Below are 21,331 nucleotides of genomic sequence, written 5' to 3' on the forward strand. Positions count from 1 at the left end.
AGGCACGTAGTGATTATATACTCTTTGAAAAAAGGATCTTAGAGTATGAGCCATAGAGATAGTATTTCATCCAAGGTTATGGTATGAGCCATGAGCAAAGAATTTCTATGAGCGTTGAGTCGTTGTCAAAGTTGTCAAACAAAAAGAAAACCACAGACCAATAACATATATGAAGAAAACGGCAAGTGGCAACGGGCATTGGATGATTGGTCTAAACGCAAAAATAAAAAATAAAAATGGCAGACGCTGTGGTTGAAAATGCTACCGCCGCCGATGAAAATGACGATAATTGGCTTTATGGAGAATCAACTAATGATCAGATTGAAGGAGATGCAGCTGATACTAATGACAAAACTCAACAACAACAAAGCACAGGCGACGGTGCACCGGTGAGTCCATAAAAATTATTGACGTATCGCAAATAACCTAAGTACAGCTCCTCCAATTTTGCCAATTATTCATCTATATTCAAATGTTTATGTTTATTAAATACTAGCTGATGCCCGCGACTTCGTCCGCGTGGAATTGTCCCAGTAAGTGAGAATAGTGTAGAGAAGTAAGTAAGTGTTCCATCTGACCAGACCAGAGATTTAGAAGCTATTGATTCCCACTTCCACTCATTCCGATTCCCATGTGAATTGTACCCGAGACCTCTTATAAGACTACAGTGATCACTACTGCACCTTGGAAGTTGTCAAAATAACTTGTTTGCTCAACAAGTAATGTTTCCAGGATGGAGAAGAGAAAGAGCAGGAAGAAGGCGAGGGTGGAGAGGGGAATGATGATTCCCACTTTACTGATGAGCACTTTGGCGAAGTGGGCCGCGACCACGCGGAGCCAGCAAACGGGGATGCGGATAGTCAAGACAATGGAGACTCAGACTCAGATGATAGTGATGATATTAAAGTTACTATTGGGGAAATTAAGTCAGGACCACAGGCTTATTCTGGTATGAATATAAAGGTGAGCTATATACTTGCTAATATAGTTGTTGTATTATCGGTCACAAGGCTACCTTGCACACCTTGACATTGGGAGACCCCCACTAGGTGGACAAAAGACTTCAGACGAGAGTAGGCAGCCACTGGATTCAGGCGGCGCCCTTTGTCCAGCAGTGGTCTATCAGTTGATGATGATGATGCACCATTAGGTGGAACTAGACAAGGACATCTCCTTTATTTGTAATTATCACATTGCTACAATCGCCATTGTAGTTATTGGCTGATGCACTATGAATATAATATTTCCATATTCATATTTCATCAGTGCATTTTAGTCAATAAATAGTCAGTGTGTCATCCAATACATAATATTAGTAGTAGGGAATAGGGATAACTAGCTTAGTAATGTGATTTGTGCGTATGTTGTGTATGTGTATGTGCTCTGTATATTGATGGTAATATGGAATGAATTATGAACCACACAATAATTTTAATTATATTAGATACAGACTTGTAAAACAACCCTGGTAATGGGTTTCCAGTTTTTGTAGCATGTTGGTAGGTGTCAAAAGGTATGTAAACACTGTGTCTATATCTTATGTCTCTACAGTGTATGTGTCCCACAAAAAAGAACGAATTTGTCTTCAGTTTCTAAAACACAATTATTGTAAGAGCTTTTCGTATCTGGAGTTTTATAATCTTTCTAAGGGTAGTGACTCCTTTCCTTTGATCACATAATGGTAGGAGTTCTCTTGGGATAATAATCCAATAGTTTCCCAGGTCCTTCCGCATATCCGATGGCTTAACTTTAGTGGTCGGTCACCCATCCAGTTACCGATGGGGTCAACGTTGCTATCGATTGATATGCATTGGCACAACTAGGCCACACAACCCTCAAGTTTTATAATATCTTTGTGAACATTATGTTTTAGAGAGGTGTTGGCCTCGTAGCGTCAGGTGGCGAGAAGCCTCGGCCGGTGCCCGCCGCCGGCAGCAAGGTGACGCTGGAGGACCTGGACGGCCCGGGCAGCATCAACGGCGTACCTGCGCTCGAGTTCAACATTGACACCATCGAGGACAAGCCCTGGAACAAGCCTGGAGCTGATATATCAGGTAATATTCTGACTCTTATTAGAAAACTGTTTCTTTGATGTACCCAGACTTATAGATTGTTAAAATGAAAAGCTAAGACTCAAAATTCCCAGCTATCACAGACTACTCTAGCATGTTATTGCTGAATGCATATCACCATAGAAATGATAATAAGGTGTTAACTTGATGGGTTGCATCAGAGTTTAAAACTGGTTTAATTTTATACAAGGAACAAAAAGTTTAATTCGCTATAATCCGCCAAAAGAGACAGCGTGCAGCATACGGTATGCACCGCACGCCCTGCCACAACTAAATATGCAGGAAAAGCAAGCAACCTCCCACTACACGAATCTTCTAAAACACATTTAACATAATATATGTATCTCACTCCGACATTGGGGCATCAGACTCCCGAGAGACAGGTCAAGAGACTCCACAATGTACAAGTGCAACCTAGAAATTGGCCAGTGCATATCGCTTGCTGCACGTTGTGATACACAGATTTGTCTCTTTTATTAGATTACTGCCTGCTTCAAACCAACCAACATTTGGTTTGGTTTTATTTTGGTAGTCCCATGTAAGAATGAACTAAGCAGTGACATGTTTTGCCGCAGACTACTTCAACTATGGCTTCAACGAAGTGACGTGGAGCGCGTACTGCGAGCGGCAGCGGCGAATGCGCGTCAACGAGTCGGGTGCCACGCTGCACACGCAGCCGCCGCGCGCGCCGCCGCCCGAGCCGCGCCGCCCGCCCGGTGCGTACTGTGTGTATAGTGCATTCAAAATAAGCTGGTGTGATTCCACTTGAGACCGTCATTAGCAATAACAATAGGATTAAGTCGTGGCGGGTGAATTCTTTGTAAACACTTTCGCGTTTCAAACGGTTTTGATACTTTCCATATGTTATGTTCTTTTTAATAATATAAGCAAATAGAAATACTACTCAGTTGTTTTTTAAACTTCAGTTAGTTAGTCCAGTGAAAATTCGTCTTTCGATATGTTTCGTCCTTGGGTGAAATCACCTTCCACAGTGCCATGTGAAAATAATAAAGACAATAATCTGAATGTATTTAACAAACATCTAAGTCGGGATGTACAAATAATTCTCATGAACGTATTTTCTTATTTTAATTTAATTGGATTTGGGAGTGAGAAAGGTGCTCTAAAAGAAACTTCCCGCTTGATATATTGACCTATTTTATGACTATTCAAAAGTCTGGTTGGTTTGCAACAAAATAGATAATGTCGAACCGCCTCCTTTAAAAATGAATGGGCACTATGAGTGTTTGGTTTATTACCCCTATTGTTTACGTTCAAGTGGAAACACGCCAGCTTATTTTGAATGTACTATACTAGGTACACTAGCTACGTCCAACGAGGTGACGTGGAACGCGTACCGCAAGCGGCAGCGGCGCATGCGCGTCAACGAGTCACACAAAATATACATCAAGTTTTTATTATGAAATGTAGAAAAAAAAATTGTAATATCAACAGTAATTATTAGTGAACTAATGAAAAACTAATAAGTTACTTAATTCCGTTGTAGGTCCTCCGCGACATGAAGAGATGCCGCCAGGCGCGCAGAACAATTATCAGGCTCGTGAGAACACAATACAGGTAAAATGTATTTAATGAAAACTATTTTTCCAACCTCTAAAAAAAGTAAATCGTGAAAAAAAAGTCACCCAATTCCAAAAATAAGTTACAGACTTATTTTGACTGGTAGTGGCAAGAAATATTGTACATCAACCTTTAGAAAGAGACAAAACATTACATAGGTATGGGTGACAGAGACAAAAGGTTCTAAAGGTTGATGTACAATATTTTTGCCTGCTACTGTATATTCTTGTTCATCATAATCAACCCATTACCGGCCCACTACTGTCGTGATACGAGCTGTATGTGTGCGGCAGGTGATGACGGCGGAGCGGCGCGAGTACGGACGCGCGCACGGCCGCGACGCGCCTCCGCCAGACTACTTCACCGCGCCGCCGCCCGACCACGCCTACTACCCGCCGCCGATCCAGCCCTACGAGGAGCCCTGGGGTGAGAGCTGAACTCCCACAGCTACTCGACAAACGTTGTCGATCATAGAATACTGTTTTATGAAATGCCTCCGTCACATGAAATAGTCCGGCGCTTCATGAATGACATGCCGCCGTTTTATGAAATAGTCCGCTCTTCATAAATTACATCCACCGTTTCAAGAAATTTTCCGGCGCTTCATGAATGACATGCCATCGTTTCATGAAATAGTCCGCGCTTCATAAATTACATCCACCGTTTCAAGAAATATTCCGGCGCTTCATAAATGACATGCCACTGTTTCATTAATTAGTCTGGCGCTTCATGAAGTGGTAATTCTATGATTTGGCTCCAACATAATCTAATACAAATTGATATAATTTTATTGATTGATTGTTAGAAGGTTTGAGGCTCTCAAACTGTTATATTCTAAATTTATGTTCTTGCATTCTCATGAAAAATTCTTATTTATTTATAATATGAATATTCCAGAGAACACCAGTACACTTGTGTATATTATACAGTTTCTGATGTTCTCTTAAATATTCATATTAAGTGTATAAATTTTTATTAATTAACAAATTTAACATAAAAAAATTTAACAAAAATGAAATAGTCACGCGTTTATCATCTTTATTGAATGATGACCTACCCCGGCTTCGCTCGGGTGGAGTATTTCGGACTGGGAGTGTCATCGTGAAGCCGTTGCTTGATACCTAAAATATCAATTTACTATCAGAAATTCTAAAATCCCCACGATTTAGGACTTTAGTACTTTGCAGCATCAGGATTGAGGAGTTAGGATCCGAAGTTCAATGATGTAGCCTATGCTTGGTACCTAAAATAATTTTGCATCATCCGCAGTTCCCGAAACATTATAGTTTAGGAGTGCTGTACCCTACATCATCAGGGTTGAGGAGTTGGGACTTGAAGTCTGAGAATAAAGACGTTGTTTGGTACCTACAATATGAATTCACTATGAACACTTCTTGAATCTTGATAACTCAGGCGGGCAGTAACCCTGTAGCATCAGGATTAAGGAGTTGAATCCAGAATTTTTTATGTGACCACCACAACTTTACTTTTTTTGTTGATTTAAAAAAAAATTTGCAAATCGGTCCAGAAACCTCGAAAAAATCGATGTAGAAAAAAGAACCACCTCCTTTTTGACAGTCGGTTAAAAACCGATGACCTTGAAATATTTACGGAACAATCTTTAAAATATCCCCTTTCTAACAAAAAAAGAATGAAAGAAATCGGACTACGCGTTAATGAATTACAACTCAGTATACATTTTAAATGTCATCCCCTCTCCTACGGGAACCATGCTGAATTTCGGGATAAAAAGTATCCTATATTCTTCCTCATAGTATGACCTCAAATCGTACCAAGTTTCATTGGAATCCATTCAGTAGTTTCAGCGTGATCCGCGGCCGTGATACAGACAGACAGACAGATAGACAGACAGACAGACAGACAAAAATGAAAAAAAATACAGTTTTGGGTTCAGTATCGATTATAGAGTGCCCTCGAAAAAAAATTTCAAAATATCTTCAATGTACAGAATTTTACCTGTTACAGTTTTATTATAAGTAATAATTGATTTTTTACATTTACATTAACAAAAAACAAGAAATTAGAAAATGTTTATTTCTATAAAAAAATATTACTTGTTCAGCAGCAAGTTATTTGCGTAGTGATTTTTTACACCTATTTTTAATAAATCTAATATTTAACTTTTTAATATATATATTTTTATTTATTTATTTATTTTGTAGCTCATCCGGAACAAACCGCCTGGGCTCCCACCGAAATTAAAGAGCTGACTCCCGGTCCCATGGGACCCCCTATGGGCCCGCCCATGGGTATGGCTCCGCCGGTCGGGCCCCCGCACACCATGCCGCCGGTCCACGTCATGGGGCCATCATACGCGCCTCCTTATCGCTCTCATCCACCTCCGCATCTACACGAGAGAGAGCGCGATCGGGAAAGGGATAGGGACAGGGAAAGAGACCGCGAGAGGGACAGGGAACGCGATAGAGATAGGCTGAGAGAACGCGAAGAAAGGGACAGAAGAGACCGGGACAGAAGGGAAGAGGTATGATTAATGATTTATTTTATGTCACAGAACTACCATTACACACTAGAATTACATAATATGTTTTTGAGTTCTATGTGTCTCATGTAACTGCATTTACAGGCAGTCACAACGTGCCTTGAAAACAAAAGTCGTACAATAAAATAAAGTGAATTGAATATACTACAAGTAGCTTATGCTCGTGACTTCGTCCGCGTAGACTACACAAATTGCAGACCCCTATTTCACCCCCTTAGGAGTAGACTAATCCTTTCTTAGCGGATGCCTACGTCATAATAGCTATTTGCATGCCAAACAAGTATATATTTTAAAACTAAGAATATTCGAATATAGCATGCTTTTTGTTTGTTCCTAGGAGGAGAGAGACAGAGAGCGCGAACGTTCTCGATCTATAAAGCCTGATAGAATAAGAGAGAAGTAAGTTTACCCATTCAGAATTTAAGTACTTATCATGTAATTTATAAAGGGGTTTGAATATTTTAGTATAGAGCCTGGCCTACCTACATGTCCGCCATTTTCATTTTTTCAAAGTAGCGGCCACGCGTAAAACCTGCATTAATAATCAATAGCTCGCATCAATTTCAAACAAGTATTGTATGAAATAAAATCATCCAGTTTCGCGTTTCCAAGATATCCGTACCCATATTATAAATGCGAAAGTGTGTTTGTTTCTTGGTTTGTCTTTCAATCACATTGCAACGGAGCAACGGATCGACGTGATTTTTTGCATGGGTACAGTTAATGACCTGGAGAGTGACATAGGCTACTTTTTATCCCGGAAAATCAAAAGAGTTCCCACATGATTTTAAAAACCTAAATCCAAGCGAACAAAGTCGCGGGCATCAGACAGACACTTTCGCATTTATAATATGTTCTAATTCAGAATGGACTAGCTGATGCCCGCGAATTCGTCCACGTGGATTTAGGTTCTTAAAAAATCCCGTGGGAACTCTTTGATTTGCCGGGTTAGAAAGTATGCCTATGTCTCTCCAAATCGTTAACTATACCCATGCAAAAAATCACACCAATCCGTTGCACCGTTGCGACGTGATTAAAGGACAAACTAATAAACCAACAAACAAACACACTTTCGCATTTATAATAAGGGTACTGATTAGGATAAAATACTACATATTTTCATCATCAGCCTACTCAATTATCTCTCATATGAGCGGTTCATCAAGTGTGGGTTGTTTGACAACCTAACAATTTTTTTTGTTACGTTCTTAAAGATATGCAGTTTGTATTTTTATTCATTTCATCTCTACATATAAAAATGAATCGCTAAATGTGTTGCTGATCGCAAATCTCGAGAACAGCTGAACCGATTTCGCTCATTCTTTTTTTATAATATTCCTTGAAGTACGAGGATGGTTCTTTTGGAGAGAAAAAATTAAAAATATTGAATCTAATTGAATTATAATATGAGTATAATATATTAAATGTTTTGTTTCTAGGTCGTACAGACGTGAGCGGTCGCGCTCAAGGTCGCGTCGCCACAAGTCGCGGTCGCGGTCGCCGCGACGCGAGCGCTCCCGAGACCGCGACCGGTCGCGCGACCGCGAGCGCAGCATCAAGCCCAAAACCAAGGAGCCGAAGGAAAAGGAAGAAGACAAATGAACTCAAATGAAGACAAAAGAAAATCATAGGGATGATTGCTCTATTCGCGTATTAGTAATAAGTTATTAAACAACCATGTTTTTGATTATGAAGACATAAATAGCTTAAAGACATTATTTTCTTGTTTTATTTATTTCGTCAGCTTCAACCTAAGGCGGCAACGCACTCCTAGAGTTGAATGCAGCCGAAGTGATTCTACTTTTTTGAATGACAATTCAAAGTGGTCAAAAGTGCTGAACTGCAAAAACAGTCAGGCTTTGATTACACTACAACAACAAACGAACAAATGATTGCACACCGTATGCGTGGAGTACGTGGGCAAGTTCTCAGCGAACATTTTATCTACGCTTCTCGCACTGCCAAGGGTCACTGGTAGAGATCTCTCATAGAGACAAGTGCTTCCCTGTGGAATTTCACTCTATTTCTCTTTATTGAAAATGTTTTTGATACAAAAGAAAAAAAATTGTACTCCGTGAGCGAAATTCTCGTCTGCGCAGGTAGTTGTGATCAAAGTGTTCAATGCGTCTCATCTCCACTTCACCTCTCCTTTTTATTACAAAATGTAGAAAATAATTGTAATATCAACATTATTATCACTGAACTAATGAAAAAATTATTAAGTTATTCCGTTGTAGGTCCTCCGCGACACGAAGAGAATAAGAGATGCCGCCCTGATGACATTATGACCCTGACTTACCTGAACATGAAAAAAAAGTCACCCAGCAGGCCTAGCATGGGCCGGGAAATTTTCTCCCCGAGGAAAGGATAAAATTTTTATCCCCTCCGATAGTTATTTCCACTCTCCGAGCATGGGCACAGGGTTGGATATAATTATCCCCGGTGATAAGGCGGGGAAAGACTAGTCCTCGGTTAATGTCAAAGTGTTATTATTTTTTATCTGTGCTTTTGATTTTGCTCGTTTTCGTTACTCGTAACTCGTCTGTGGCTGCTTTTTATTTTAAAAGAGCTAGAAGCCGGAGCCGTAAAATAGTTTAAAAACATTCACAGAAGATTATGCACGTAAGTATTGTTATTGTTTGTGTTTACCTAACCTAACTCCACTTTTGAATTATCCAAATTAAAAAATAATCGAATAGTTGAAATTCCTAGCTATCACAGTAAGTATCACAAAGACAATTTGTGTTAGTCAGTACACAAAATTGAAGTGATAATATATTGATATTGTTAGCGACAAAGAAATGCATAAATTGTTGTTTTATTTGCAGACATGGAAATATGTACTTGAAGAAGGGCACTGGCCACTGACTGACAAGTATGATGAGGCAGCTCGGGATGTAGGACCACCGGGAAATGTCTCAATAGTGCCGTCGGTCACATATATGAGCACATAAGTGTTCAATATTAATTATCACTGTTGGGCATAAATGCTCAACAGGAATTGGACCTGAAGACTCCATAATGGGCCAGCCAGAGAGATGCGTGTATTAATTTAGTTCTATTAAATGTGTGTCTTGTATAACAAACTCAAAATAACTTTAGGTACCTACCTATTGGAATAGGTAAGTTAGGTACACATCTTATCAACATAAAATATTTTCATTATTGTTTGAGATGATGATAAAACTAACAGTTTAGCACACTGCACTGAGAAGAGTTCAATATCACTTAAAATTGGTTAAGCTGGTATGGTTTGAGCTATTAAACTAACCTAATTTCTTTATAAGCATGTCAAGCCAATGTTTTTTATCTTATGGCAGGAAATCTTTGAAGTGTCGGTGGTGGACTATGGTGAGACTGTCGTTTAACCCACTTTGTACACAGTGGGTACTTTATAAAACCAATAGCCCCGAGTAGTTTTCCTATAAATGCCAATAAATAAATAAAAAGTAAGTAGAGGATATGTACATTTTTGTAATTTGTAAATAGTTATGAATATAGGAAGTTATTCTATGGCAGTGTGGTTTGATTGAACATTAAACTTGTTACTTCCTTTTCTTAAGGATAATAGCACTACTTTTAGATCTGTTAAGTTAACATCAGAGATTTGTGTACATCCAAATAAGCATTGTTTTAATTGGTATTCCTAATATTATGCCTAAGAGTTTGTGTTTGTTACTCAATCACACAGAAAGAGTACTTAAAGCAAAATTATTTTTTGAAGAAACTTATTTTTTGTTATAGCAGCAATAGAAATAAGTACAAAATTTCAACTTTAACCTGTTACGTTTCAGGAGACAGACAGATGGAGAGCTGAGACTGTAATAGGGTCCCATTGGTACCCTACAGAACCCTAGTAGTAGTAGTAGTAGATATAAGGATGGGTTTGCACAAGGTGGTTTTAGGTAATAGGTACTTAAAGAAATATATTTTAATGCAAATATGTATTTATTATTCCATCCCTTTTTCCCTTTTATTGTCGGGCAACAGTTAGCAGTCTGGTTTGATCCATAGATATGTGAGACTTCTTTATTTGTTACATTTTCTAGTCTGTCCTTTGGTTGTTCCATTGGAATTCTGAAACATACAATTTATACATTAATGATTTTCAATAATAATAAATTAAGAGTAAGAGGATATACTGAAATGGTCTATAAAGTATAATAGGCTAACATATTTACTCTTACAAAACACTTATGATGAACCATTATAATTTGTAAAGTGTTATTGTGTTTGTGTATCATTATGTATTTAACTATGATATAGGTGTGTATTTTAATTTAAGAATTGTTTTGTTAAATTAGACTCCTGCCTATTTTGTTCAAATAAATGATTTTATTATAATGAGTCATTGTGTTATTTTATATTTCCAATAATCCATACTAATATTATAAATGCGTAAGTGTGTCTGCCTGTCTGTCTGCTAGCTTTTCACAGCCCAACAGTCTAACCGATTTAGATGAAATTTAGTACCTACAGAGTTAGCTTACATCCCGAGGATGGACACCGGCTACTTTTTATTCTGGAAAATCAAATAGTTCTCACAGGATTTTCAAAACCTAAATCCACACAGATGAAGTCGCGGGCAATAGTCATCCCATGACCTTGACTTGTATCTCACTGGTAACTACCATCTGCCAAGAGTCTTATAGATGTGAGGACGTAGAATAAATAGATAATAGCCGCATGTAGGACCTATTTGTAGGTACCTACTACCTACCTAAGTAGGTACCTATTCGTTTGCACAAGATGGTTTTAGGTAATAGGTAAGTACTTAGGTACTTACTTTTATGAATCCATCCATCGAATTAATCGGCTTTAGTGCTTCATTAAGCTGCTCGCACAAGTACAGCACATAATATTTGTCCATCCGAAACAAGTGTCGGAACTCAGCGTCGGGAAATTCAAAGGGATTACTTCCATCACTAATTACGTGCTCATGTTATTTTCGTTCTAAATTCTCTATTTCAAACTAATAAAAAAAGCGCGAGACATGTTTTTTGATCTTTTAATAATTGAGTTAAAGTTCTATGAGCATTATACCCACCTCAAATCTCGAGGATAAAATTATCCCTCTCAAATGTCAAAAAAGGACAGTTTATCTTCTTTTATTTGGCCCCATGCTATAGACGGTGGATAAATAGTCCCCCGAGTCCCCGTGAAATGTCAAACGGGGATAAACTTCTCCTCTCCCCTGTTGCCGTGCTCTGAGGGGTGGAGAAATTAATGTTATCTCCTGTGCAGTGGATAAAATCGGGGGATATAATTTTTATCTTCGGCCCATGCTAGCCGTGCAGTTTCTAATTATACGGCTGTTTTTTTATTTCGTAACATTTTAAATGTTTTTTAAAATTAAAAACAGGAATTACTAATTTCACCATTTCGGTGTACACCTATATCTATAGCGATACCATTGGTGGGCAGTCTCCTTTAAAACTTTCACGCACAATTACACGACGTTACGCACTAAAAATCTATCCAACTCAAATCCAGATATTCGACATTATTTTGCTGGGATTACGCACACGCGTTTACTTCGAAGGCAAACGGGGCGGATGAATCCGCTAGACACCTGTAGGGCGATTGCCTAAAACCTGCATCTATCATTCTACGGCAATGGCGCACCTTGCGCGATTGCCGTATGACAGCTACAATGTCACGTTTGCAATCACCTCTGATTGGTTGATGCTCGCTCTCACTATTGTCTAAAATGCATTGTTGCAACAAGAATCGCACAAATTCAGCCAATCACAACAATTGAGATTGTAGTAATGATTGATGCAAGTTTTAGACAATCGCCCTACAGGACGCAGCCAAGGAGTCCAGTATCTCGCGCGGTCACGCGAGCGACCCGTACAGTACGCGGCCAAAAGTAATGTACATCTGCCTTTATTGATATTTCGGCTTTTTGTAGAGCGTTTTCGCTGTCACTCGTACCTATGTGATATTTTGTCTCTTTCTAAAGATTGATGCTGACCGAAATAAAAGTAGTTGTTTTGTTCATTTTCCTGACATTAGCAAAACATGTAGTGACGCGAATCAAGGAATCGATAAGCTTAGGTCGATTATGATGACGTCTTGCTTCGACTTCCGATTATTACTTTCATGCATCAATCCTTATTACAATCGCAATAATTGTTGTGATTGGCTGAATTTTTGGTATTCTTGTTGCAACAATGCAAATGCATTATAGGCAACAGTAAGCACGCCTCAACCAATTGTAGCGGACATTAATTTTATTTTATTTTTTTATTTTATTTTATTTTATTAGATATGCCAACGATAAATTGTAACAACATTCACAAATATTAAAAACATGTCACAAACAATTCCAGTCCTACTACAATCATCAATTATAGGCATATACAGCATTACATAAGTCTCCGATTGTGTTAACAATAAGCTACCTACATTACAAACTTTTAACATTAACTAATTAATAAATATAATCTACAGCTAAATTAATAGATACAATTGCTTAATTAATGAAATTAGTTACTCATTGCATAAAAATTAAAAATTAATTAAATTAGATAAGAGTCAGATAACGATAACATACAAATATAAGATAATTAACAAAATCGAGCCCCTGTCGTTATTACAATAGCAATAGAATTATTACAATAGTTCTGATTGGTTGAATTTATGGTATAGTCCGCGACAGGTTGAGATGGCAATCGGGGTATGAGGTGAGGGGACGCCCCGCACACCCACCCGCATTCGCACGCACCGATTAAACACGGGGGGTGTTAGTGCGTTCCCTTCCCGATTGTCATTTCAACCTGTCGCGTAGGTACTATATTCATATTGCAATGCATTGTAGCAAATAGTGAGCGTCAACAAATAGGTGATTGCGATCGCGACATTGTAGCTGTAATTTCACCGTAATCGAGAGGTTGTCGAATGTCAAATCTAAATGGTGAATCTTCAAAAAAAGATCGATTTTTAGATCGATTCGAATCGAAATCTGAGGAACGGATTAAAAAAAATCGAGATCTGGAATATTTATTTCGCAAAAATATATCTTCGATTTTTTCGATACCTATTATTTTAATTAAAAATCAAATTAGTTAGTACCAGTTATGAAAAAATACCTAATAGGGTATACATATTATATTGATATTCTTCCCAACACTTCTCGGTTTCTGGGTACCTATCTGAATTTGATCAACTATAGTCGAATTTTTAATTTTGGACGTTTTTATGAAAAATAAATAGTGCAGGGGGCAAAAAGATATCAATGGTATGAATGACCAACTAACTTGGTAAAGTAGCTACGGGTAACTTTAAAACGTGTCAAACATTGTGAGTCAATAGTTCAATAGAATTAAAGGTAGAACATGCTGTAAATTGTTTAATAACATCAAATAATTACTCAATAAAAAACATATTTATGTACATAAATCATATTCTAAAACCCTTTTTTTAAAAAATTATACCAATGTTACCCATATATATGTACTTATTTTATTTTAGTAGTTATTTACTAGTTTTATATTGCTTCTTTTTTACTCTGTTTGCGTGAACTCAATCTAAAATAAAGAAGCAAAAATCGGAACGTAGATCGATTTTCTTGTCACAAAAATAGATTCTTTGAAAATCGATATCGGATCGATATGACATCCCTAATGTCAAATAAATTGTTTGTTTTTAATTCGTTCTCTGTGGTTGTTCAGCTAAAGCACAGAACACTATTACTGCTGTTTAATTTTTTGTTTAATCACTATTTAATAATTAGACAAAGTGATCTAGGAATCTACAGACGCCTAGTTAGTTGTAGACATAGATAATACACATTATTATGTTATGGAAAATCCATCAAGTCGGTGTGGTAATTTGTTCCTTCCGGGACTCTCCACTGCGACTTTTGGATCTTGGAATTCACCTGCACCAGTAGGTAAGTAATAAATAAATAATTATTTGGTTTATATAAGAGTGTTAGGGCAGAGTGAACTAAAGTGAGGAAACTCTCGGCTTGATTCTGAATCGACGATATGTCAAATAATAGGTTAAGGTTATTCTTTTTAAAAAAAGAAGAAAGAAAGAAAAGAAAGGTGACGTGAAAACGGTAAAATCATGGAAAATAGGGCTACATTAGAGCTATTTGCGTGATGTCGAAGCCTCGACGTTTTATTAGAAGTAACCAACTGTCGTGAAATGTGGTTAGAACACCTTTTGAGAACATTACGGAGAACTCTCAAGCGTACAGGTTTCCTTACGATGTTTTCCTTCACCGTTAAAGAAAGTGATATTTAATTGCTTAAAACGCCCATAACTAACAGTTGAGTTGTGTCTTTGTTTGTGTTGATTGTGTGAGTCGTTGTATCTTATCATTATTCACTTAATTAACTGATTAAAAACAATTAACTGATCAAAGAAGAATTGCAAATGCTTTTGAAATTATCTAATATTGTAAATATATGATTTGACAGATTTGACATGAACATGTCATTTGCATGGAGTGTTTTGGTTCATCACAAAAAGCTCTCCTAGCCGGGCTAGCACCTGCTGCTTTATTTGGACACAGAGTGCGAGTTATGCATGTGGCATATCTCTACGTCCTCGCACAGCCTTCAGACTCTGAGGAAAGAAATATTATTCTGCGTTGGATTTCTGCACACTTGGTATGTATAATAATGAAAAGTACTACTTACCCATTAGACAGCCTATACAGATGAAGTGGCATATGCAGATATGTTACCCGCTTAAATACCTGTATTTTACCAGTCATAGTACCTATACTATGTACATTCAATCTGTACTGTATGAACTATTATCTGTACATGTTGCAATGTTTAACATATAGTTATGTATTCTGTATGTGTTATTTCGATTTGTAACTAGTAATTACTTAATCATCATCATGATCAACCCATCACCGGCTCGCTACAGAGCATGGGTCTCCTTACAGAGTGAGAAGGGCCATAGTCTCCCATGCTGGCCAAGTGGATTGATTGGCATACTTCACACATCTTTCAGGACAGTATAGTGAATGCATGCAGGTTTCCTCACGATGTTTTCCTTCACCTTTAAAGAAAGTGATATTTAATTGCTTAAAACACACATAACTTACACAAGTTAGAGGTGTGTATACCTATCTTATCATCATTCAATTCACTTAATAAACTGATTAAAAGCAATTTTTAACATATAGTTATGTATTCTGTATAGGTGACGCCTCGCTGTGGCATGACGCCGCGTGCATCGCTGCGGGCTTAGGTGTTCCACGTGAGCGCGAGGCCTTCTACACGTCACGGCTAGACGCGGTGCCTATATGTGTGCTACCAATGCCAGAGCGCAGCTAGCGGATACCCATAGTATGCGACAGGTCAAGATGACAATCGGGGTATGAGGCTGGGGACGCTCCGCACAGCCGCACGTCACCCCGATTGTCATCTTGACCTGTCGCGTTCTATAGAATGCTGCCGCATCGTTGCCGACGTAGGACGAAAGCGTCAAGCTTGTGCTACCTGAGTAGGTACGACAGTAGTGCGACAGGTGGGGTTTGAACCGGCGACCCTTCGGATTTCAGTCCACACCTTTAACTGTTGAGCTATTGAGGCTTCTATAATATAGATTTCTTTAGAAATATATTTAATAAAGCGAAATATTTCAGTAAAACGTAAGTTAGCAGCGAATTAACAGTTTCGAAAATTCTAATTTCGGAGGTCGTTCTTCACCATATTTCTGCGGAATCCGGAGGTTTAGATTTTTTTAAAATGTGTAATTAAATGTAATAAAACTATCCTAAAAATTAAGCTCTATTTTATTAGTGGACAACTTATTTGGTAGCGATACTGAGTCCCATAGTCACTTGGGCAATGGCCAAAGTGCGTCCAATCAATAAGTAGATATTCGAAAAAAACGCGTTCTGCCAGGAATACGTCATCCCAGCTACACATTTTTTCCCCAATGGACGTACGAGAAAAAAATAGGTCCATGAATTAATTAAATTTAAAATTAATTAAATGAATTAAATGTGCGTGCTAAAATTAAATTTGTGCGTCATAACACTTCGATGATATTCAGTTTTTTGCTGGGATGACGTTAAACCATTTCTTATATCTCTTAACGTATCTCGCGACAGGCGTTAACGCAATCATTGACGAGACAGCAATAGCCACAAAGCAAGAAAGAAGAGAGACAGCAAATAAACTGTCCCATTGCTACTGCTGTCGCTACTGCAACTTTTTACGTAAACACCCCGCGGAATAACGCGTGCAGTCAACGTGAAGTGTGCCTGTACTAGACTTGCACGCCCCGACAGCGCTTTTGCGTCAACTCCATAACTGCAATTTGCAGACGGCGGCGCTTTCATAACAAGCACAAGTACCTTGTTCCGCCGTGAAGTTTGGTCATGCTTCGAGGATAAGTATAATAAAACTACAATTTCTTTGTAATATTATTACAGAAATGCTTTATTAATTAATGTCTAAATAGATGGATCATCATATAAATGTTATCTAGTACAACCTACGACGGGGCGGCCGGAGCCGCGCGCGCGCCGCTCCCGCCGCCCCGCCTCATTCCATCACATTACAGGTTTTACAAATCATTTTGTAACATTTTTGTACAGCCATATACAATAATTTTATTTTCAATTACATCTAGACGTAAAAAATCTGAGGTGTCGTAGGAAACTATGCTTCCTATAAAATAATTACAGAGGGGAATGAGGAGCAGCTACGCTTGTGAGTGCAACCGGTCGCGGCAGCGGACCTCGCGCCGCCAGCTCTACAATCATCACTATACCCTACGGCGTCGCCCACTCGGCGCCGCCAATAACTTAAGTTATACGTTACATTAAAATATACAAAAATATCATTTTCACAAAATTATAATCAAACTATACACTCCGGCGCTAAATTATTCGATAAGCTATGTACGATTTAAGCCGGTTTTAAACTTAAACGAGAGCTCGACTTGAACACTACAACATAACTTTAACATAATCACGACTATAGTGCCGATTGTCTAGAACTGCCCGCGGCGTAACTTCGAAGATTCAAGGTCCCCTAGCCCAGCTAATATTAAATCTACAACGAGCTAAATTACGGAAACGCACGGGTCCATCCGACCGCGGCTTTCCTTCGATTCATAAATTACACGAGATGAGAGACGTTCAAATATTTATACATAGATTCATACGAACAACGAATAATACTAGAACACTTACAGCTAGAGACGCGGGGTCGCGGGGTCGCGGGCCGCGGCGACGCGACGGCCGAGCACCTTCGGCGTCGACGCTGTACAACTATGGTTAGTTACAGTTACAGTATCGTATCTTCTGTACATCAGTCTGCCGCTATATGTACAGGCCGTGCCGCGAGGCGGCGAGCTCTATAGTTACAAATGTACAATCGCAATATTCACAAAATTTATAATAGGCGGGGATACCCGCGCCGTCGCGTCGGCCCGCCCCGCGACGCTAATACTCTTACGGCGACTACAAGCCGGCGGGCGGCGGCGGCCCAATGGGGCCAAGCTCGGGCGCCTTCATGAAGAACTTCTCCAGCTTGGCGATGATGTGCTTGCCGTACGTGTACTTGCGCAGCGAGCCCACGTGCGGCCGGATCTTGTGCATCAGCACCTTGCGCTGCGTGGGCTCGGCCACGTCGATCATCTTCTGCACCACGTAGTTGGCGTACTGGTCCTTCATCATCACGTGCAGCGCGTTGTCGTTGAAGCCGCACAGCTCGTCGATGAGCAGCGCGCGCTCCGTGCGCGTGGCGTGCGACACGCACTTCTCCACCACGTTGGACGCGAACTTGTGCTGCGACAGCTGCAGCACCTTGCCGCGCACGCCCGCCACGAGCCGCGCGCGGTCCTCGGCCGCGCCGTGCTCCAGCACGTGCTGCACCACGTAGTTGCCGTACTGGTCCTGGATCAGCTGGTCGGCGTGCGCGTGCAGCTCGCCCAGCACGGGCGCCGTCTGCTCGCCCGTGCAGTGCTCCAGGATGCGCTGGATCACGCGGCAGCCGTACGGGTGCGTGGACAGCGCGTACACCTGCCCCGCGAACGCGTTGATGATGAACTGCAGCGCCGTCGGTTCCACGCACTCTATGCACTTTTGTACCTGCAAGTGAACAATCCAAAGTTTTACATACTGTTTTGTATGTCATATTATGTCAATTTGTGAAATTAAGGCAACAGACTAGAAAAGTCTCCTGAGTTAACCTGAATGCTGCTTCAGTCTGTATTCGAATTTGCAGCATTGTTACCGCACAATAGATGATTTCTGACTCTATAGATACTTTATTCATGTGCAAGTGTTACTTTTTAAGTAATGGGTATACTCACTACATGGTTGCCGTTCTGGTCCTTGACGCACTTGAGCACGTGCCCGTCCAGCTCGCGCACCACCTCCTGCTGCTGCTCAGCGGGGATGGACTCCAGCGCCTTCTGGATGACGCGGCAGCCGTACATCTGCAGCGCCAGTGCCAGCACGTGCCCGCGCACCTGCAACAACAAGTCACGACATGCAACACGCATGAGCCTGGTGGGAGTAACTTTGGTCTTTACAGTTTGCGCCAAGAAAAAGGATTGTGTATAGTGCGCGCACAAGTAGTCCAATCTGAACACAAGACATAAGCTACTTTTGGTCCCACGGAATTCTTGAAAACCTAAATCCACGTTAATTAAGTTACGGGTTTCATCTCTTAGGTACGGATAACATCCTGGAGATGGGCATAGGGTACTATTTATCCCAGAAATTAAAGAAGTTCCCACAGGATTTTAGAAGGACCAAATCGACGCGGACGAAGTCGCGGGCATCATCTAAATGGTGCGACTTGTTGGCACCGTAAAGACAAGCCAACAGTACGCTTAGCATAAGATTTTACGCCTCACCAAACGTTGCTAGAATTCGCGAGTCGAAACACAATACCGTCAAAGTAAAATACCTCGGACCTAAAAAGCCTTGAATTAAAGTCAAAAATTCAATGCCACTGATTTTAATTTCGCAACGTTTCTGCTTGGAGCGCTTGCTGTACATATGTAGACAAACTTGAGCTTTAAAACAAGGCAATTAAAATCCAGTTTACTAAAATGCGGAAGGTTTTCGACACTCAAATACTATCAACGTTGGTGAGACATAAAATCTCGTACTAAGCGTACTGAGATTAAACGTTCTATACAGTACATTACCTATGTATTAAGCTAGCTACGGTTTATTACAATGTATATACAAATGATAAGGATCTTTAGAAATCTTCAAATTTAGGTACTTTTCGAAGTGCCGGTTTCCAAGGTCACGGTAAAGTTGGCGGTCAACTTGACATCGATAAAAAATGCCCCAATGCCCTTATTATATATAGCTAGCGACCCGCCCCGGTTTTGCACGGGTAGCTTGAGAGGAACTATCCTATAATACATTGTTTTAGTGTTACTAAATATTTACGCAGCGCACGCCACGGAAGCTCTCAGATGGGACAATTTTTTTTACTTAAAGGTGCCCACGCACCTGAGCTGAGCTGCGCTGCGCTGCACTGCAGGGCGCGTCACTTCAGGCCGCGCGTCGATACAACAACAAGCAACAACGTCGCAAGATGAGCGACAGTGAAGAGGGGAAGCCAACATCCTAGGGGTTGGGACTTTTGAGGATATACTTCTAAAAGCATAAGGAACACGTCATGTGCCAAAAATTAAAACTACGTTATTTATTTGAGGTCTATCATGCCGGTACGTTCAATACTTAACACGATGCGCGTGTATCTTATTACTGAAGCAACGCGCCGCCCCGCTGGGTATATCGCACTAGCGTCCCTGTACTGCGCGTCGCTACGCTGCGCTTCACAACATTCTCTCCAGCCGCTCTAGTGCGTGCACATCTTTACTCAGAATTTTCAACATTACCAATAAATAAATAAATCTTTCTTATTCTTTTTTATTCGAATAAACTTTTACAAGTACTTACGAATAGTCGGATGCATCTACCACTGGTTCGGTAATAGCATATAACCTAAATCCTTTTTAGAACGAACCTATCTCTTAACTCTATTGGAGAAAAAGATCCGTCAGTAGTTTCTAAGATTAGCCTGAACAAATACGAACTCAGCGCGGCTTGGGACTATCCTGTGGAAACTCTTTGATTTTCTTGAATAAAAAATACTCTACGTCTGTCTGCAAGCGTGGCACCTCTAGTCAAAATATTAAATGCATGGGCCGTGAAAACATCAGGCAGATACCAATTCCCAATTATTATAACACTAGCTTATGCTCGCGACTTAGGGGTAGAATTTTCAAAAATCCTTTCTCAGTGGATGCCTACGTCATAATAGCTACATGCCAAATTTCAGCCCGCTCCGTCAAGTAGTTTAAGCTGTGCGTTGATAGATCGTCAGTCAGTCAATCCTTTTATATATTTAGATTAAAGATTAATAATATGGATTTTCCTCAAAACATTTCAAATAAAAGCATTGTATTCGTTAAATAAATTATGTAACGATATTAACAGCTTCAATTCATTAAAGCGTAAGCAGTGCCTTATGTAAGTATGTAATATACACATATCTGTTACAGTTATATCACTGCATATCAGGTACATAACATATAACGTTAAATCACTGACTGCAAAGTTATTTGCTATCTAACTTATGCGTGACTCCGTCCGCGTGGATCTAGGTTTTTTTTATTTCGTGGGGACTCTTTTAATTTTCCGGGATAAAAAAGTAGCCTATGCTTACAGGTATCTACATCTATGTATGTAAAAAACCGGCCAAGTGCGAGTCCGGCTCGCGCAATGAGGGTTCCGTACTACAGTCGGGTTTTTTTGACCTTTTCCACGATAATTCAAAAACAATGATGCATAAAATAAATAAAAATCTGTTTTAGAATGCACAGGTGAAGCCCTTTCTTATGATACCCCACTTCATATAGTTATCTTACTTCGAAAATTGAAAATACTATTTTTTAGTTCATGACAACAAATTAATTTTTTTTGTGGTCATGTAACCACAAATTCACAGTTTTCAGATTTTTCCCCGAATGTCTGCTATAAGACCTACCTACCTGCCAAATTTCATGATTCTAGGTCAACGGGAAGTACCCTGTAGGTTTCTTGACAGACAGACAGACAGACAGATAGACAGGATCCTATAATGGTTCCGTTTTTCCTTTTGAGGTACGGAACCCTAAAAATCATGTCGATCCGATGCTC

The 21,331-nt window shown here is 39.7% G+C and overlaps 2 protein-coding genes and 2 long non-coding RNA genes across 7 annotated transcripts in view; 3 read left to right on the forward strand and 1 right to left on the reverse strand.

Moving 5' to 3' along the window:
• The first annotated feature begins 161 nt into the window (after nt 1–161).
• Nucleotides 162–7,892, forward strand: Fip1 (Factor interacting with poly(A) polymerase 1). The gene is made up of 9 exons (XM_034985316.2): nt 162–389; nt 733–963; nt 1,874–2,054; nt 2,648–2,788; nt 3,580–3,650; nt 3,947–4,079; nt 5,837–6,156; nt 6,512–6,573; nt 7,614–7,892. The coding sequence occupies exons 1-9, from the start codon at nt 237–239 to the stop codon at nt 7,774–7,776; spliced, it is 1,455 nt and encodes a 484-aa protein (XP_034841207.1). The 5' UTR covers nt 162–236; the 3' UTR covers nt 7,777–7,892.
• Nucleotides 7,893–8,781: 889 nt separating this feature from the next.
• Nucleotides 8,782–10,521, forward strand: LOC138404791 (uncharacterized). 2 transcript variants are annotated; one of them, XR_011238585.1, is made up of 2 exons: nt 8,782–8,796; nt 9,003–10,521. It is a non-coding gene; the product is annotated as an uncharacterized lncRNA (long non-coding RNA). The 2 variants fall into 2 exon arrangements; XR_011238584.1 differs by having other exon boundaries at nt 8,796–8,894.
• Nucleotides 10,522–13,260: 2,739 nt separating this feature from the next.
• LOC138402233 (uncharacterized) lies at nt 13,261–15,950 on the forward strand. The gene is made up of 3 exons (XR_011236643.1): nt 13,261–14,071; nt 14,607–14,798; nt 15,346–15,950. It is a non-coding gene; the product is annotated as an uncharacterized lncRNA (long non-coding RNA).
• A 613-nt stretch (nt 15,951–16,563) lies between these two features.
• LOC117981976 (maternal protein pumilio-like) overlaps nt 16,564–21,331 on the reverse strand; it is an 82,963-nt gene continuing 78,195 nt past the window's right edge. For all 3 annotated transcript variants that reach the window (XM_034968249.2, XM_069509775.1, XM_069509773.1), the window contains 2 exons: nt 18,475–18,633; nt 16,564–18,250 (listed from right to left, as the gene is read on the reverse strand). In XM_034968249.2, coding sequence (XP_034824140.2) covers nt 17,621–18,250; nt 18,475–18,633 — 789 coding nt within the window. In that variant the 3' untranslated portion in view covers nt 16,564–17,620. The remainder of the gene's footprint in view (nt 18,251–18,474; nt 18,634–21,331) is intronic.

The sequence above is a fragment of the Maniola hyperantus genome, chromosome 4, assembly GCF_902806685.2.
Source record: "Maniola hyperantus chromosome 4, iAphHyp1.2, whole genome shotgun sequence".
Taxonomy (NCBI): Eukaryota; Metazoa; Arthropoda; class Insecta; order Lepidoptera; family Nymphalidae; genus Maniola; species Maniola hyperantus.

What these genes read in the sequence shown, in the direction of transcription:
- Fip1 (XM_034985316.2), top strand. Translation starts at nt 237, where the DNA reads ATGGCAGACGCTGTGGTTGAAAATGCTACCGCCGCCGATGAAAATGAC. An exon ending in GCCTGGAGCTGATATATCAG is followed by an intron (nt 2,055 to 2,647) that starts GTAATATTCTGA and finishes GTTTTGCCGCAG; the next exon opens with ACTACTTCAACTATGGCTTC. An exon ending in ACCGGGACAGAAGGGAAGAG is followed by an intron (nt 6,157 to 6,511) that starts GTATGATTAATG and finishes GTTTGTTCCTAG; the next exon opens with GAGGAGAGAGACAGAGAGCG.